At 45.5% G+C, this 20,257-nt stretch overlaps 1 protein-coding gene across 1 annotated transcript in view; it reads left to right on the top strand.

Moving 5' to 3' along the window:
* The first annotated feature begins 2,502 nt into the window (after positions 1 to 2,502).
* Positions 2,503 to 20,257, top strand: part of MMP28 (matrix metallopeptidase 28) — a 30,646-nt gene continuing 12,891 nt past the window's right edge. The window contains exon 1 of the mRNA XM_004385433.1: positions 2,503 to 2,615. Coding sequence (XP_004385490.1) covers positions 2,505 to 2,615 — 111 coding nt within the window. The 5' untranslated portion in view covers positions 2,503 to 2,504. The remainder of the gene's footprint in view (positions 2,616 to 20,257) is intronic.

Below are 20,257 nucleotides of genomic sequence, written 5' to 3'. Positions count from 1 at the left end.
TATCTGTCAAGGCCACCATATACCATGGAAACTTCTGACCCCTCCTCCCCCACTGTAGGGTTGCCAGACAAAATAGAACACACCTAGTAAAACTTAAATTTAAGATTAATTAACAATGCATAATATTTTAGTAAAAACATGTCCTAAATATTGCATGGCACATACTTATACCAAAAAATTTACCACCAGTTGCTGTGGAGTGGATCCCAACTCATGGCAACTCCGTGTGTGTCAGAGTAGAATTGTGCTCCATAAAGTTTTCAATGGCTGATTTTTCAGAAATAGATTGCCAGGCCTTTATTCTGAGGTGCCTCTGGGTGGAGTCCAAATGCCAACCTTTCAATTAGTAGCCCAGTGCATTAACTGTTTGCACCACTCAGGGGTTCCATACTAAAAAATTACTCCTCGTTAAATTGATATTCAAGTTTAACTGTGTGTCCAGTATTTTTATTTGCTAAATCTAGTAACCCTACCCCACAACCCTTCAGAATTTCCTTCTCCCATGCCCACTGCAGGACTTTGATTGAATCTGCATCCATTTCAGTCTGTTCTGTCCTTCACTGAGAACCTTCCTTCTAATCTGCTCGGCTGAACTGAAGTTCTCTGAGGGGGGGGACCTTGCCCACCATCTCTGAGGCACCCTCCCAGGCAGGGACCCTCCTTACAGATGTGCACAAGAGCACCTGCCTGTAAGGGCGCCTGGATGGAGAAAGAAATCCATCCTTAATTCTACACCCTTAGAGGACCCCTGACACAGGTATGCACAGCTGGAAAGGTGCCTTCTTCTTAGTGATCTGCCCAGAGAAGCACCTGTTTTTAATTGGTCCACCTAGAAAAGTGCCTGTTTCTAATTGGTTCACCCAGGGGGTGCCCCTTTTTCATTGGTTGGTGGATGGGTGGGCGTGGCCTGTTTCCAATTAGTCCGCCCACAGGAATGCCAGTTTCTAAATTTACTCAAAAACCAAAACCAAGCTGTTGCCATGAAGTTGATTTGGACTCAGAGCGACCCTATAGGACAGAGTAGAACTGCCCCCTAGGGTTTCCAAAGAGCAGCTGGTGGATTTGAACTGCGGACCTTTTGCTTAGCAGCTGTAGATCTTAACCACTGCGGCCACCAACGCTTCAAATTTTCTCAAAGAGGTGCCTTTTTTCAATTCTCCATCAGAGGTGGTGCCTTTTTCTAAATAGCACAAGATCATTCTGTGCACTACTGAGGCCCTGAGCCTTAGAATAAAAACACAGCATTACATTTGCTTAGCCCTTTATAGATTCAAAATTATTTTTACACACATTAACCTCTCTAATCCTCACAACAACTCCAAGAGATAGATAATCATTGTTTCATTTGCATTTTACAGATTATCGAGCTGAGGCTAGAAAAACAGCAACCTGCTCGCAGTTACTACAGCAGATAACAGAAACAGCTTATTTTTGCTAAGTAAGAGTTTAACAAAGGCTTCCACATAAATCCTTTCATTCGCCCCTACAACGACTGTGTGGGATATACAAAGTTAGGCACATTACACTCATTTTCTTTTCATCTTCATGCAACTCTGGCAATAAATGTCATTTGCTCTCATTTTATTGATGAGGACAGGGATGCTCAAAGTTGTTAAATCCTTTGCCAAAGGTCACACAGCTGCAACCTACCATTTATTAAGTCACCAGACTGAGACAGGCACCGTGCTCAGTTACTTACAGGCATTATTATCTTATTAAATCCTCGCTACAACCACATGATATTGGCATTCTTATTATCCCCATTCGCTGATGAGAAAAATGGGTTCAGAGACGCTGAGTGATTTTTCCAAGACCACACAGCCAGCAGGTGGCAAGCAGAATTCACACGGCTAGCAAGAAGCAGATCTGGAACTCAAACCCAGTTCTTTTGACGCCAGCCTAGGCCTCCTCTTACACCCCAGAGTCTCGCTCCCTGCCAGCCTGGCTGAAACAATCAACGAACCCTCTTCATTGAAGTCTTTGGTAGCCACAAACACAAGGGGAGGGCCCTTCTTGCCACGCCCTTCCCAAAGAGATCCGGATCAACTGGAGGCGGCCGAGCGAACTAGTCCTCCGGGCGGTGGCAGACGCAGGGCAAGGCGGTACAGCCTGCCGAAGAAGTTCCAGGACCGTGGCGCGTTCCAGCAGCCGAGCGGGGTAGGTGGGGCCGGAGATCCGGGCTCCCGCCCCCTGCTCCCCTCCCTCCGTCGTTCCCTCCCTCGGTCCCCGGCCTGCAGAGAGGCGGGCGGGCGCTGCCTCGGCTGGACGACCTCGGGCAGGCTCCCGGAGAAGCGGCCAGGAGTAGCAGCTCAGTGCGCGGACCTCGGGCGCCGGCGAAACCCGGGGATCTTCCCAGGACCGCGCGCTCTCCGCGCCGGGGCGGCGCGGAGCCGGCGCATTCCCCGGCTCACCGGCACGGCTGACGGCCGGAGGAATTCCCGGAGCGCGGGCCGCTGCGCGCAGCTACCCGCGCCCCCGCGCCCTGAGCCAAGATCCGCGGAGAGATGTCCGCACGCGTCGGCCTCCTGCTGCGCGCCTTGCAGCTGCTGCTGTGGGGAGGCCTGGACACGGAGCCGACGGAGCCGGGAGGCAGGGAGTTGCGCAGAGAGGCGGAGGTACCCGGGTGTGCGCGGGCGGAGAGGGGTCCGCGTGCTTGAGTGAGACTCGCCAGAACTTTACAGTCAGGCCATCCTGCCGTTCTATCTGAGCTCACAATCTGCGTTACCCTCCCCTCGTCTCCTTCCCTTTACACTTGCACACAAAGGCCCTGGGACAGCTTTCTCCCCCGGGCCAGGGCTAGGACCACACAGGCTCGGGGATCCACATTGATTGTCTAGGGTAAGGAGCAGCGACAAGACGGCACAGACAAGCTAGAGCTGAGAGGGAACCTCCTACCCCAGTTTGACAAAGAGACACTGCCCCTCGCCGCCTAAACTGGGGAGGCTTGGCGTTCATTCATCGGATGCCCAAGACCTCCCCGAGCGTCAGACCAGACGCTGCGGAAGCTCCTTGATTGGTGAGGTGGAGAGGGTACTGCTTAGTGGCCTGGCACGCAGCACAAAAGTCCTCCTGGGTTTTGGACCAGGTTTCTGGCCAGCTCGGACAAGTCACTTGAACTACTTAGCACTAGTTTCTTCATCTGTAAACTGCGCAAGAGTAGTATTACTCTCAAGAGTCGCTTTAAAGAGCTTTAAATAGTGTTGCAGGACTGATCTTGAGAAAAGGAGTCAGGGAGGAGGAGGTGAACCTTAAAGACTTCCCATTTCATTTTCTCCTTTGGACCCAACTGCTTCCTATAGGTTGCCCAAGGAGAACTTTGTGTGAGGTAGAGGTGGGTCAGTGTCCCTGGGTGGTGCAAACGGTTAAGCGTAGGCTGCTAACCGGGAGGCTGACGGTTTGAATCCACCCAGAAGCTCCTGGGACGAGAAGCCTGGCGATCTACTTCCAAAAAATTAGCCACTGCGAACCTTGTGAGGCACAGTTCTACTCTGACACACGTGGAGTCACTGTGAGTTAGTTAGACAGCAATTGGTTTGGTGTTTTTTGTTTGTTTGGAGGGAGGGAGGTCTATTTTGTAGATTAAGGTGATTGTAATAATACAGCAATATCATTTCTTTCTTCCCCAGAGAAGCATCTCAGTTTGTGTTCTTACCTCTTTTCAGCAATAGGACTGCTGAAAATAGTCTTCACTATTTTATGGAGAAGGGATGTGTCTTAGCCTGAGTTTTCTAGAGAAGCAAAACCAGTGAAGTGTATATATATCCATATATGTTATATATATATATATATAGAGAGAGAGAGAGAGAGAGAGAGAGAGAGAGAGAGGTTTATCTCAAGGAAACAGCTCATGTGGTTATAGAAGCTAGCAAGTCCCAAGTCCCTGGCTCAAGTGTTAGGCGTCAGACTGGAGGCTTCTCCTGACTCATGTAGCTGCAGGGGCTGATGAATCGGCAGGTAAGATGGCAGGCTGCTAGCCCAAGTCCCAAGAACTGGAGGTCAGATGCTGATGAGCCGAATGTAGGATCCAGAGCAGAGCAAAAGCCAAGGAGCTTTGCCACAAAGTCCATATATATTGGATCCAGGCTACACCCCCAAGGAAACTCCCTTTCAACTGATTGGCTACTCACAGCAAATCCCATCATGGAGGTGATCACATTATATCAGATCTTATCATGGACGTGATTACATCATTATACGACCGACAAACCACTGAGAATCATGACCCATCCAAGCTGACACACAACCTTAACAATCACAGGATGTGAACAAGTTCCAAATTACCAAGCCCAGGGCTCTACCCTAAGACTCCTGCTCCCAAAGAAGTTCATTCCTACCCTAAAACAGCCAGCTGAGAGCTCTCTGTATCTTTCCCCCCACTTCCCTCCCTTAGCTCATCTGAAGGATCATGCTGAATTTGGAAAGCCTGCAGAATGAGGAGGGTCCTCTCTGAAACTCTCACCCTTCTTCCATCAGACAGCTCCCATCACCACGCTGGAATATTTGGAAACGACCCTCTTCAACAAGGGGATCCTCTCTCAAGCTCCTCCACTCTTTTCCCCTCCAACCACTGGTCTCTTGTTCTGTGTTCTTAGCTTTTGACTTTCAGGGAATCACTTTGTTTCTCTGGATTTAGAATCTTACAACATCCAGTTCAGAATTCCCATGGCCCCAGGAGAAGGCGTCTGCCTACCAAGCCAAGTCTTGTTAAGAGTCCCACTCCCCTCCCCGCAAGTCCAGGTCCCAGGCAGTCCTTGGCAGGGGAACAGAGACAGTTATCTCTGCCGCCCATGCCTGTGGTGGCCCCAGATGGAGAGAGTTTCATCTTGGGGAGTGCTTGGGAAACTTAATATCTAGCAGATTCAGTCTCTTTCAGTCTATTTAACATAATTGGGGGAAGGATTTTTTTAAATCTGAGAACAAAAAATATTTTAAAAGCATAAAAAAAAACCTCTGGAAATGTGTAATGGGTGTGTATATGTTTCTGTATGCCTGTGCATGCACATGTGTGTGTATATACATGCAGATTGGTGTGTGTTTATGTATATGTCGCTCAGTATGTGTTTCTGTATGTGGTTCATTGTATGGGCTTTGGTGTCAGACAGATGTGTATTCAAACCACGGGCAAATCATTTAACCTCTATGAATTTCAGTTTTCTTAGCTGTAAAATGGGGAGTAATAATGCCCATCTCACAAGATTGCCATGCAGTTTAATGGAGATAATGTATGTAAAATGCTCAGCACCACGCCTAGTACGTAGAAAACAGTCTATAAAAGACAGCTGCGATCAGTGTTGTTATTATTTATTATTATTTTAGAGAACACAACTTCAGATTCAAACTCTGGCTTGGTGGCTAGCTTTCCCACTGTAAACAACAATAACAGGACAAAATATGTAAGGCAGTTGTTTTCAGAATTGGACAACAGGCAGCACAGGACTGCAGTTCTTAAGAGACGGTGTAGCAGTTCCTGTGGCTACATTACAAAGTACGCAAAAACTTAGTGAACAGAGAGTCCATCAGCCTGAGACCAGAAGAACTAGATGGTGCCTGGCTACCACGAATGACTGCCCTGACAGGGAACACAACAGAGAGTCCCTGACAGAGCAGGAGAAAAGTGGGGTGCAGAACTCAAATTCATGTAAAAAAATCAGGCTTAATGGTCTGATTGAGACTAGAGGAACCCCAGAAATCATGGCCCCCAGACTGTCTCTTAACCCAGAACTAAAACCATTCCCGAAGCCAACTCTTTAAATATTAGACTAGACTATAAAACATGAAATAATACTGCGAAAAGTGTGGTTTTGGATAGGAGCTGGTTGAATGGACACAGGAAATCCGGGGTGGAAAGGAGGAGTGTGCTGTCACATTATAGGGATAGCAGCTAGGGTCACATAACAATATGTGTATAAATTTTTGTATGAGATACTAACTTCAGCTGTAAACTTTCACCTAAAGCCCCCCAAAATAGCTCAGTGAAGTAAAACAACCATTTATTATATTCACAGATTCTAGGGGTCAGAATTTTGAGTAGGGCACATTAGGGCAGTTTGTCTCTGCTGTACAGTGTCTGGGGCTGGAATCATCAAAAGTCTGTTTATCACATATCTGGCAGTTGATGCTGGCTGTCAGCTAGGGGCCTCAGTTCTTTCCTATGTGGGACTTTCCACCTGGCCACTCCACATGGACTAGTTTGGGCTTCCTCACAGCATGGTGGCTGAGTTCCAAGGATGAGTGTTCCACCAGGCAAAAGTTTTTTTTTTTTTTTTTTTGTAACTTAGATTCAGAAGTCAGATAGCATCACTTCCACTGTACTCCATAGATTGAGGCACTCATAAGCCCCCACCCAGGCTCAAGGGGAGGGAACATAAACCCCACCTTTTGGTGGGAGGAGTATTGAAGTAACATTGTAAGAACACCATGTGGAATAAAAGATATTGTTGTGGTCATTTCAGGAAATACAATCTGCCACAGAAGAGAAACTTACAAAGGAAGCCCCACAATCACCACAGCACTATGCTCAGGGACATTTCCTTGAAAGCAGTGTAGGGAGCTAAGACTCCAAGCAAAGCACAGCAGCCCTGCTGAACTGAGGTGTCAGAAGTCAGAGCTAGTGAAGCAGCTGTAATCTGTGGAGCAGTACATCATAGAAGGAGCTCCACAGGAGGTTTCCATGAGCCTGTGTTGTGGTTCTCTGAAGTCCTTGGCTGAGGACTATCCTGGCATAGGTAAGTAGGACTACCTGAGGCTTGCCAGAGAGCAGCTGTTAAAAGAATTGAGAGCAGAAAAAAAGTAGGTCTTACTCTAGAGCATGGTCCTTACTCCTAAAGCATGACATTTCTGGTGTTTCAGATGGATGCCTGGGATGTTAACAAGTTTAGTTGTTTTTTTTTTCCCCCCACTCTGGTTGGTTCAAAACTCCAGCATCTTCCAGAACTGCTCAACTTCTAGAATAAGACCTACTTTTACAAAACTTAGAAGTGAGTAAACATAAAATACTTTTTTCTCCATTTGTCATAATTTCCTTAAAAGACAACTGAATGCTTAAAGTAAAATAATAACATTGTAAGTTGGGCTTTGCATGTAAAAGTATTTGATTAACCCAAAAGAATTTCATTAATCCAAAAGTAAAGGAGCAGAAGAGGAACAAAAACACAGGAGGACAAATGGAAAGTGAATAATAAGATGTTACACTTAAACCTAAACATATTATCATATTAAATGTAAATGGAATAAATACTCCAATTAAAAAGTGGAGATTGTCAGACTAGATGAAAAAGCAAATCTGTGCTGTGTACAAAAGACACCTTTAAATATAAAGGCACAAAGGGTTGAAGGTAGAAGAGAGGAAAAAGATATATCACACAAAAACTAATTATAAGAAAGCTAGCATAGCTATATTAATATCAAACAAAATAGACAAAAAGAAAAAGATTATTACCCTAGATATAGAGGGGTATTTCATAGTGGTCAAAAAGGAAATTCAGCAGAAAGACATGATAAGCCTCAGGATGTGTGCTCCGTTTGCAGAGATTCAAAACACATGAAACAAAAAGTGACAGAACTAAAGGAAGAAATAGAACTCCTCAATCTCAGTTGGAGATTTTTTTTTATATAGCTTTATTAAGATGAACAGTATAATCCACTCATTTAAAGCATACAATTCAAAGGTTTTTAATATATACACAGAGTTGTACAACCATAACCACAATCAATTATAGAAGTTTTTCATCACCTCAAAAAGAAACCCTAAAAACTAGATGGTGCCCGGCTACCACTATGACTGCTCTGACTGGGATCCCACAGAAGGTCATGGTTAGAGTGGGGAAAAAATGTAGAACAAAATTCAAATTCAGAAAAAGACCAGACTTACTGATCTGAGAGAGATTGTAGGAACCCACGAGACTGTGGCCCTTAGACACCCTTCTAACTTGGAGCTGAAGCCACTCCTGGAGATCATCTTTCAGCCGAATAATAGACAAGCCTATAAAATAGACAAAAACACATATGAGGAAAGTGCCCCTTAGAACAATCATCTGTATGAGACCAAAAGGGCAACATTGGCCCAAAAGCAAAGATGAGAAGGCAGGAAGAGGCAGGGAAACAGGAGGAATGGAAATGGGGAACTCATGGTGGTAATGGGGAGAGTTCTGACACATTGCAGGGATTGCAACCAATGTCATGGAACAATTTGTGTATAAACTATTGAATGGGAAGCTGATTTGCTCTGTAAACTTTCATCTAAAGCATAATAATAATAATAATGAAAGTATATCCTTTAGTTATCACCCCTAAGCCCCCCATATCCACTTACCTAAGCAACCTAAACAACCACTAATCTACTTTCTGTTTCTGTATACTCGCTTATTTTGTACATTTTATATAAATGGAATCATATAATATGTGGTCCTTTGTGACTGGGTAATTGGAGATTTTAACACCCTTTTCTCAGTAATGAATAGGACAAGTAGAAAAAAAATCAGTAAAGATACAGAAGACTTGAACAACACTGTCAACCATCTTGACTTAATTGATGTTTATAGAAAACTACACCCAAGAACTCTAGAATACACATTCTTTTCAAGTGTACGTGAATCATTTTCCAAGATAGATAAGATGCTGTGCCATAAAATAAGTCTCAATACACTTCAAAATTTGAAATCTTACAGATTATGTTCTCTGATGACACTGAATTAAATTAGAAATTAACAACAGTAAGATATCAGACTCCCCAAAATTGGAAATACACTTCTAAATTACCCATGAGTCAATGAAGAAATCACAAAGGAAACTAGAAAATGATTGAAATTGAAAAATAATGAAGACAAAACATGTCAACTTTTATGGTTCGCAGTTAAAGCAGTGCTCAGAATGAAATTTATAGCTTTAAATGCATGCATGCATATACATTTCATCTGCCATGTGTATGTCTATCTATCTGAGTGTATCTGTGTTCCCATCTCCGTGCATGTATTCCTGTGCCCTGAGTGCATGGCTGTATGTGTCCCCTGTGTGCACACCAAGTAATAAAGCTGATGGCCTTCCAGAGTGGGCTTTGTCTGGGAGGAGACTTGCTGCTTACAAGACTGCATTATGAACAAGTTCATTGTCGCTCACTTAGGAAAACTAGAGCAGCTCATAACACACAAGTGGGAGAAGCCTCCACTGCTGAGTTGCAAGATTGAGAGTTAATGAATGAAATCATCCCCTGGCCCCCTCCCATTCCCAGCCAGACTCTGTGTTGTTCTCTGGTGACACAGACTGTCCCAAGAGATCTATCTACCATGGTTTACTTGGACTTTCCTTAGAACAACCAGGCAGTTTTCCAGGGCCTGCTTCCCACTCAGTAGTCTATCCATAATCTGCACAACTACTCCCAAGGTGACAGTACAGCAAGGAGCTGGGCAGCCTGTTTCTCCAGGGAGACATTGGAGCTTCTGTGGAGTGTCCACCCCCAGATGCAGTGTCTGTTTCTCATACCCTAGAGTCATTCGTTTGAATTTTTGTGAGTCAGAAACCTGGGTGTGGAAGCTGTTCCCAAGAGCTCAGCTCAGTGACTCATGGCTCCAGGGTGAATAGAAGTGCAGAAGAGACTCTGGGGAATCTTAGAGGACCACAAGTTGGTGGAAAAGCAGTTGTTAAGCCAGTTGGAGAACCAAGAAAGTTAGCAAGAGCTGGGTGGTAGAAGCAGGAACAAAGAAGGGAGAGACTGCTGGACATTTTCTCCCTAATCCTAGCCTTGGTTAAGACATTATTTTGTGCCCTGAAGTTGGCCCCACAAGCCTATTGAGGACCATACAGGTTTATATAGTATCATTATTTGGCATTAGAAAAAGAGGTACAAGAGGGGATCTGGATGGGACTGGTCAGCTGATATTTTCCATCTTCCTTAAAGACCAAAAATGAAAGAAGGAGCAGGGATTACAGCAAGAGGTATCTAGGTTACACCAGTCAGAACGTTTTGTGAATTGAACTAGGACTTTGTGAATATGAGACTAGGAACAAAGAAGGGGAAGAGGAGAGAAAGTCAGACAGAAGGGAAGGGGAAGCCTTTGCCCAAAATAAGGGAAAAGGGCTGAGCTGGTCCCGCTGCCCTGAGGCTTCATGAGCCCCTAGGAACCAGACAGTGAAAGCAAAGCATCCTGGATGCAGGTGTTGGTCATTTTGAAGGGACATACTTCAGTCCTGTTGAATGCCTGTGGCTTTTTAGGCGACCTGTTTGGGGTGTGATGGGAGATGTGGTCCTAGTCCCTGTTTGAAGGCTGGAGTTCACTGCATGAGCAACTTCTTCCCTCCTCTCTGCTCTGCCCTTGGCCTGTCTTGTAGAGGAGACAGGAGGAATCAGCTAGAAACATCCCAGCTTTATCTTTTTCTAGGTCGAGGACCATCTTCGTGGTGAAGAGAGCAGGTTGGCCCCTGCTCCTTCAGTTTCAAAGCCTCTGAGCCACTTGTTTGAATGTGAAGTAAACCATCCTGGGATAGGTGTCAGAAGATTCTGGTTCAAGTGTTGGCTCTGCCACTCATTGGGAACCTTTGGCAAGACACTTCACCTCCCTGAAGGTCCCTGGGTGGTGCAAACCGTTTTCGCTCCACTACAAACCAGAAGGTTGATTGCTTGAACTTACCCAGCGGCACCATGGAAGGAAGGCCTTTGATCTGCTTCTGTAAAGATTACAGCCAAGAAAACCCTACGGAGCTCAGTTCTTCTCTGTAGCACCTGGGGTCACCATGAGTTGGAATTGACAGCCGTGGGTTTGGTTTTTTTGGTTGCACATCCCTGAGTCTTAACATCCTCATCTTTAAGATGGAGATAACAACAACCTGTTCTGCCTACGTTCTGTCAAGGTGATTGGGAAGCTCAAAGAAGGTGTAGTGCTTTTAAAATCTCTACAAATCAAGGGCTCACTGTGCTCCCAATAACCAGAAAAACATTTTTCTTTATAGAACATGCCAAGGCAGAACGCCAACTATCATTCCTTACATCTTGACTTGGCTAATCATGCTGAAGATATAGTTGAATGATAAGCACAGTCCCAGGGGAGTCACTATGGAAAGAATAAAATTGTAATGAAACATTATATAATATGGAATAAGTCGTAGGTAAAGCAACATGGTTTCTGCGTGAGCTTACCATTTTGCTATTTTTCAATTCTTGCATTTGCTGCTGAAACTCTTGGCTGCCCTCCCCTCCCCTACCCCAAGACTGTGGCAGATGTCACAGCCACTCTGTGGACACACCATGGGAGATGGCCCCTCCTAGACTCACCTACCAAAGGTCCCTTCAGCAATAAAGCTCTGTGGCTATAGGGGGAAAAATAAAATTTTTTAAATATTAAATACTGTCTTTTATTATTTTCTTTTTTTTTTAATTGTGATTTAGTTTACAGAGCAAGTTTAGTTTATAGAGCAAATTAGTTTCTCATTAAACAGTTAATACACAAATTGTTTTGTGACATTGGTTGCCAACCCTGTGATGTGTCAACACTCTCCCCTTCTGCACCCCAGGTTCCCTATTTCCATTCGTCCAGTTTTCCTCTCCCTTCCTGCCTTCTCATCTTTGCTTTTGGGCTGGTGTGTCCATTAGTCTCGTATACATGATTATAAACTATGAAGCATGTCCCTCACATGTGTTATTGTTGGCCTATAGACCTGTCTAATCTTTGGTAGAAGGGTGAGCCTCAGGAGTGACTTCAGCACTGAGATAAAAGGGTGTCCAGGGGCCATACTCTCAGGGTTTCTCCAGTCTCTGTCAGACCAGCAGGACTTGTCTTTTTTTTTTTTTTGGTGAATTTGAACTTTGTTCTACATTTTTCTCCCCTTCTGTCCCGGACCGTCTATGGTGATCCCTGCCAGAGCAGTAGATGGTGGTAACCGGGCACCATCTAGCCGAGCTGGACTCCGTCTGGTGGAGACTGTGGTAGTTGTGATCCATTAGTCCTTTGGACTAGTCTTTCCCTGTGTTTTTGATTTTCTTCATTCTCCTTTGCTCCAGCCAGCATGGTACCAGTAGATGTATCTTAGGTGGCCGTTCGCAGTCTTTTAAGACCCCAGTCGCTACTCACCACAGTCGGGTGTAGAACATTTTCTTTATAGACTATGTTATGCCAGTTGAGCTAGGTGTCCTCTGAGACCATGGTCCCCAGCCCTCAGCTCAGTAGCTCGGCCTCTCAGGGCGTTCGGATATATCTGTGAAGCTTCTATGACTTTGCCCTGATAAAAAATAACATTTTTAATGGGACAGCAATCAGAGCTTTCCCAAAGAATTTTCTTATTGGATTTTTATGAGTTCCTGTGAGAAAAGGAAAGCAGTCGTCTTACCCCCATTTTATACACTAGGACACATACAGGTTGAGTAACTTTGCCGTCGTTCATATACTTAGTCACTAGCAGCAGCAAGGCTACAATAATAGACAGAGCCGGAATGTATCTTAGGACTCTAATTGAAACTTTCATTTAAGAGAAGAGACTGAGGCCCAGAGAGGCGCAGGACCTACAGTTAGCAGCAGCACCAGGTATAAAACTCAGGACTCCCAGTCCAGTGCTCTTCTCCTTACAGCCCAGTGACTCAGAGCTCTTGACTCAGGCCAGGGATTTGTTTGGCTACACCTCATTGCTATGCTTGCCTGCTCAGAAATGGCCAAAATTTCCCCTTCCCCCAGGCTCAAAACGGGCTGGACTCTGCATATCCTTTCATGACAAGTCAGGACAGACGTAGGACTAGAACCCCCAAAGTTCTGATTCCACCCAGCTTTCTGGGTCCCAGGACGAACGGTTTTCATTTTACCCAGACACCATAGCCACTCCCAGTGCTTTTCAGAGGTGACTCCCCAGGAAAGTGGCCCCAGCCCTGACCGAGTGGGTGAGGCATGTTGGCACAAGCTTTTAGGCCAGAACCAGGTGAATCACCACAGGGGCACAGCCCTCAGGCTTCCTCTCCATTCAGCTCAAGGTTCTCCAGGAGAGAGGATAGGTGGAGAACTGGGAAGAGAGAAAACCTGGTGTTGGAACTTCAGGGCAGGGAGGAGCAGCCTGGGCACTGTCTCCATGAAGTGAGATAGGGATGATGCCAAGTGGAGCTCACAGAGTCCCTAAAAGAACACAGGACCAAGCCCACATCGTGCAGGTGCAGTGCAATGGATCAGTTTTACATGGCCTTTCTTGCCATGGTTTTGTAACTCCCATTAAATGACTGGGTGGGACTATGCAAATGAGGTGTTTGTGGCCCACCAAGAGGATTGGATAGCTTGCTAATAATGTAAATAAGGTTCATGGCACCCTTGTAGGGGTGGGACCATGCAAATAAGGTGTGTGGAACCCTAACAAGGAGATTGGTCAGTTTTGCCATCCCGCTGGTCATCCCAGAGGCAGGAAGGGAGGATCTCAACACCACCAACCAAGAAAGCAGAGGCAGGAGTGGAGCATGTCCTTTGGACCCGGGATCCCTGTGCTAAGAACCTCCTAGATCCAGGAGACAGAGAGGCTATAACACAGAAGACAGCAGCGCTAGATGGCAGGAATCAGGAGACCTTCATGAGACAGTTGCAGTGAGGTTTCCCGGCCCACAGGGTGAGAAAGCTGAGCGTCTTGGGGCATAAGGCTTACTGGTGGAGTGGGGTGCTGTCAGGCACTGATCGGCAGAGCTAAGAGTTTTGTAACAGTTGCCCGAGCAGGGCAGAGGCCAGGCTGAGCGGCTGAGGGCCAGAGAGAGACCTGCCTGCAGGCACGGCTGAGAAGAGACTGTCCTGACTGAGAACTGTATCCTGAGCATTCCTGAACCTGAATTGTAACCTGTTACTTCCCCAATAAACCCCATAATCGTGAGTGTTGCCTGTGAGTTCCGTGTAGCCATTACAACGAATTATCAAACCCAGCAAAGAGGTAGAGTGCTGTGGGAGGGACAGTTGGTGTCAGAATGGGTAAAAAGGTTGGAGGGTGGAGGCATATCTGACCTCCTCCTCATAGGAATCAGCCTTGGGCTGTTGATCTTGATTCTCCTTCCCCCTTGTGATGTTAGAGAAGATCAAACACTGCTGCCATGCCATTTTAACAGCAGGAAAACAGACCTAGATGGGAGCATAACTCGTCCAGGGAGATTTGTGGTTGAGCTAGGATGTGAACTCGGGCCCCACCTTCCAGTCCTTGTGGTCTTCTCCTGAGATCGCCTTGCTGCGCCCTCCGTATCTCACACCTGCTCTTTCTCCATGCAGACAAGTGTTTGTCTCACCTTCAGGAGGAAACCGGCATGGCAAATAGGCTCACAGAAGCGGGTTAGGGACAGCTCCTAGAGCAGGTACCTCAACTCCGCCTTCTCCCCACCCAGGAGTGTGGATCTGCCTCCATTCAACAGAACTTTTAGAGCACTCAGCACTGACAGTATTAAGGAGGCCTTGTGGTGCACTAGTTAATCACTGTGCTGATAACCACAAGGTTGATGGTTCAAACCCACCAGCCGCTCTGTGGGAGAAAGATGTGGCAGTCTGCTTCCTTAAAGATTACAGCCTTGGAAATCCTATGGGACAGTTCTGCTCTGTCATATAGGGTTGCTATGAGTCGAAATTGACTCAACGGCAACAGGTTTGGTTTGGTTTGACAGGTATGTAATGAAGATTTTTAAAATATATGCGTATTGAACATAAAATAAGTATAAGGGAGTCCATCCGTGTTGATTCTTCCCATTATAACTACTTCAGTGCTTTTATGGAAATATCAAATGTCAAATTCTTAAGATTTCTTTTTCTCATTCTTTTGATGCCTCGGCTTGGCTGGTGTCCTGGGCATGTGCTCAGCGGGCTTACTGGGAATTCAGCTCTGCCTTGCAACCCACAGGGTCCCAGAGAAAAGTTAGGAAGAAAGGCCCAAGGGTGCCCCTCTGAGAGGTCCCTGAAAAAGGCTTCCACCTTAGTCCTGCCCTGCACTCTACCTTGCCTGCCAGGCACTGCAGCCCAGCCAGGAAACAAGAGACACCGCTAGTCAATTTCCCTTCCCTCCTCCCCCTCTTTCCAGGGCTTCAGCGTTCCAGAACTGCAGCCAACTCCCTGATAAGGGCTGGGAAGGTCTGGAGGGAGGAGCCCAGGGAGTGCCAGCCACCTTGGCCTGTGACCTAGTCTCTCTGAAGTCACTCACGGAGCAAAACGGCTTCTAAGGAAACATTTATTCCCTGGCTTCTTGCAGAAAGCCGCTCTGTCTGCCTTTACCAGGGGGAAGGGAAGAGGCAAGGAAAAGAACATGGCACCCGGCTGGGGCCAGGCAAGTCTGAGATGGAAGTACCTGAATTGAGAACAGAGGTGTAACTGCCTTGTTAAAGCAGTTCCCATTTTACAGATGGGTCATATTCCGAAAGTCTGTTGTTATTTTCTCTCTAAGATAAACCAACTAGATCCACTGTTTGTTGATCACTTACTATGTACCAGTCACTGTAAAAATGCAACATGTTCAACACTAAACCAAACCCATTCCCTCTGAGCTGATTCTGATTCATGGCAACTCATGTGTTACAGAGTAGAACTGCTCCATAGAGTTTTCTTGGCTGTAATGTTTACAGAAGCAGATCCCCAGGCCTTTCTTCCACGGTGCCACTTGGTGGGTTCAAACCACCAACCTTTTGGTTAGAGGTTGAGTGCAAACCATTTGTGCCACCTAGGGACCTTGCTACATGTGCATTCCCTTATTTAATCCTTCCAAGAATCCTTTGGGGTTATTCTTATTCCCACGTTGTACGTGAAGAAACAGAGACTGAGATTCAATAATTTGTCCCCAGCCACCCAGCAGAGTCAGGGTTGGGAACAGAATCTAGACTCCAAATCCTGTGGCCATTCTGTGATGCCACACTATTTTGAGAAGTACAGTTTCCCAGAGTAAGCCAGTAAAAAAGCCAAATCAGTTGCCATCGAGTCAATTCTGACTCACAGCAACCCCATGTACTGCAGAGCAAAACTGTGCTCCATAGGGTTTTCGAGGCTGTGACCTTTCGGAAGCAGATCACCAAACCTTTCTTCCAAGGTACTTCTGTGTGGGTTCAAACCACCAACTTTTTGGCTATTGGTTGACTGTTTAACCATTTGCAATACCCAGGGACTCCGATTAAGCCACTAGAAACCCTTTAATCCATTATGCATCCAAAAATCGTATACATTTGCCAAGTAAAGAAGAAAACAACAGTGCTGAAATACTAATAAATTAATGCAGAAAAAACTCCACTGAAATGGACTTGGAAAACGTTCTGTCGTCTAGAATGGAAAATAGCTTATTGAGAAGAGGATGTGGAGGTGACTGAAAACAATGTAAATGAAATCGAGAAAGAGGAATCTGAATACTTGCAAAGGCTTATGGGCTTGACGATCCTAGCTCTTTGTGTCTAGCTTTATTTTCCAATTTCTGCATTTTCCTTTAGGCAGCAGCTATGATTGGAATTGATTTGAATTAAAAAATACAGCGAAGAAAAGCAGGGATAAGAGAACAAGGAAGACAAAATTATTTCAGAGGTAATAAGCAGGGGTAAAAATTAGGAGGCTATGTGTATCTATTCACCACTCGTCTGAGAATTTGTCACACTGTGGTGGCTTGTGTGTTGCTGTGATGCTGGAAGCTATGCCACCAGTATTTCAAATAGCAGCAGGGTCACCCATGATGGACAGGTTTCAGCAGAGCTTCCAGACTAAGACAGACTAGGAAGAAAGGCCTGGTGATCTGCTTCCAAAAATCAGCCAGTGAAAGCCCTATGGATCACAACAGAATATTGTCCATTGTAGTGCTAGAAGATGAGCCCCCTAGGTCAGAAGGCACTCCAAATACACAGTGGCCACAACAGTGGACTTGAACGTAGCAATAATCGTGAAGATGGTGCAGGACCGGGCAACATTTCATTCCATTGTATATGGGCTTGCCATGAGCTGAAGCCAACTTGGTTATAACTAACAACAAAAACATGTATCTCTGTGTAAGAATTACACAGCCAAGGTGATATTTATGGGACTTTATCATCAAGAGAGGCAAGCTGGGACCCAAGTGCATCATCTCCTTGAAGGGCGGGATGGATGCTAGGTGAGGACACACTTCTCTCCACTGGCCTCCAACAACTTAGTTGCTGGGAGAACAGCTTCCAGGTATCTGAGGGTAGGCAGTGAGCAAAAAGTAGTTGGGCTGTTGGCTGTTCTCTAGTTTCACTGATTTCCCAGGGGACCTCGTCCAGGTCCTTGGCTTCACATCATGTACCGCTGGAAGAATCCAGCCTCTCCTTTGAGCTCCAGAGTTATACAGCCATTGCCACTTTGACCTCACTGCACTAATATTACTCCCACCCCAGGCCCATCTGCTTCTCCTCAGGCATCCTCATACAGTAAAGGGCATCACCCTCTGGTGCAACCGATTAATGAGCCCAGTTGCTAACCGAAAGGTTGGAGGTTTCAGTCCACCTAGAGGTGCCTTGGAAGAAAGGCCTGGTGATCTACTTCTGAAAAATTAGCCCCTTAAACCCCATGGAGCACAGCTCTAGTCTGATACACATGGGGTCACCATGAGTAGGAGATGACTCAACAGCAACTAGTTCCAAGCCAAAAACTTAGGAGCCTCCTTTGCTTTATTTCCTGCAACTAATCCATCTGCAAGCCTAAAAGAAAACCCAGATTTATTAGTTTAGTTGACTAAGCTCTGCGTCTCTCTTTGACTTCATCTCATGCCCTGCTTCTTTGCACTTACTATGTTCCAGCCTTCATTGTTTCTTTCTTTTTTTTTTTTTCTGGACTTAGTACCACACCCTGGGTCCTGGCCACAGGAAAACATGCTTCATGGAACTCTGGGTGGTGGGTTCTTTCCTTTGCATTGAAATGATGATGGATCCAGGGCCCTGGGTAGCTTTTTTTTTTTTTTTTTTTTTTAATGTTTTTTATTGTTATAGTTTAAGTGAAAGTTTACAATTCCAGTTAGTCCCTCATACAAAAATTTATACATACGTTGTTATGTGACCCTAATTTCTCTCCCCATAGTGTGATAGCACACTCCTCCTTTCCACCCCTGATTTCCCGTGTCCATTCAACCAGCTCCTGACCCTCTCTGCCTTCTTATCTCACCTCTGGACAGAAGCTGCCCGTTTAGTCTCATGTATCTACTTGAGCTAAGAAGCACACTCCTCACGAGTATCATTTTATGTCCCACAGTCCTGTCCAATCTTTGTCTGAAGAGTTGGCCTCAGGAATTGTTTTAGTTCTGGGTTGACAGAGAGTCCGGGGGCCATGCTTTCTGGGGTTCCTCCAGTCTCAGTCAGACCATTAAGTCTGGTCTTTTTACTAGAATTTGAGTTCTGCATCCCACCCTTCCCCTGCTCCATCAGGGACTCTCTGTTGTGTTCCCTGTCAGGGAGGTCATTGGTGGTAGCCGGGCACCGTCTAGTTCTTCTGGTCTCAGGCTAATGAAGTCTCTGGTCTATGTGGCCCTTCCTGTCTCTTGGGCTAATACTTCCCTTATGTCTTTGGTGTTCTTCATTCTCCTTTACTTCATGTGGTTGGGACCAATTGATGCATCTTAGATGGCTGCTTGCTAGCTTTTAAGACCCCAGCTGCCACTCACCAAAGTAGGATGCAGAACATTTTCTTAATAAACTGTTATGCCAATTGACCTAGATGTCCCCTGAAAGCATGGTCTCCAGCCCCCCGCCCCTGCTACTCTGTCCCTCAAGTGTTTGACTGTATTCAGGAAACTTGTTCCAGCCTTCTTTCTATTCCTTAAATATGCCAATGCTATTCCTAGCTCAGGGCTTTTGCATTTGCTGTTCCCTCTGCTTGGAACAGGAGCGGGGGTGGTGGAAAGGTCAGCAGTTTGAACCCTCCGTGGGAGAAAGATGTGGCAGTCTGCTTCTATAAAGATTACAGCCTTGGAAACCCTATGGGGCAGTTCTACTCTGTCCTACAGGGTCACTATGAGTTGGAATCTTCTTTCCCATCTCGTTGAACAGCTAGCTATTTCTCATTCTTTAGGACTCAGATAAAATATCAGCTCCTCAGGCTTCTTCCCTGACTGCCTTATCTGAAGTTTCTCTCTAACTTATTCTAGATCACATCACCTGATTTCTTTCCTTCCAAGCACCAAAACTATCTTCTTTGTTTACTTGTTATCTGATTTTATTGTCTACCTCTCTTCACTAGCATGTAAGCCCCTTCAGGGGTGTCTTGTATACTACAGCACTTAGCAGGGTACATTGCATGAATGACTGAATGAATGAAAGTAAATAAGTTGCCAGTTTTCTAATTCAAAAATACTTCTCTAGAGTGTCAAGTTTTTATATCAGCTATAAGGTCAAGGGTAAGCACATTTATTGTTCATTGGTCCCGAAATATATTTGCTTTTTAGGGGAGGAGAATTGTTTTTAGGAAGAAGCCAGAATTAGAGAGAGAATTAATTCCCCATCCAGGCATGGCGGAGCTGACACTTGGTCTGCTCAATTCCTGATCAAAACAGGAAGGTTTCCTAGAAAAGCTAGATGTTTCAGTAGTAAATCTGATGCATATGAATAGTGTATATTTACATAACACATACTATAATAGCTACTTTATATTGAATCCCTACTTTGTGACAGGCACCACGTTAAATGTTTTATATGCACTCTTGTGTTTAACCCTCAAAATAAATCTGTAAGTTCCAAATCAGTTGCCATTGAGTTGATTCCGACTCGTGGCAACCCCATACGTGTCAGAAGAACTGTGCTCCACACGGTTTCAGTGGCTGATTTTTTGCAAGTAGATTGCCAAGCCGTTCGTCTGAGGTACCTCTGGGTGGATTTGAACCTCTAATCTTTTGGTTAGCAGCCAAGCACGTTAACCATTTGCACTACCCAGGAACTCTAACCTATAAGGTAGGTACTATTACTAAGCCCAGGTTCCCTGGGTGGCGCAAACAATTAAGTGCTTGACTACTGACCAAAAAGTTGGTGGTTCGAACCCATGCAGAGGCACCTTAGAAGACAAGACTGGCAATCTGCTGCTGAAGGGTCACAGCCCTGAAAACCCTATGGAGCAGGTCTACTCTGCATACATGGGGTCCCCACGAGTTGAGATCTACTCAATGTCAACTAACAACATTATTAAGCCCATTTTACAGGTGAGAAACTTGTGGTTTAGAGAAATAATTTGCTAGCTAGGATTCAAACTCAGGCTATCCTAACTCCAGAGCTGGTAACTCTTCCGTCCAGCATGCCCTGCTAAATTCCTAACAATGCCATGAGATAGCAGGGTAGGTATTGCTGGCCCAGTTTTAGAGATAAGGAAGCTAA

Source organism: Trichechus manatus, unplaced genomic scaffold (assembly GCF_000243295.1).
Source record: "Trichechus manatus latirostris isolate Lorelei unplaced genomic scaffold, TriManLat1.0 scaffold00138, whole genome shotgun sequence".
Lineage (NCBI taxonomy): Eukaryota > Metazoa > Chordata > Mammalia > Sirenia > Trichechidae > Trichechus > Trichechus manatus.
Note: the sequence above shows the minus strand (reverse complement) of the source record. Positions and strands in the feature narration are given on the sequence as shown.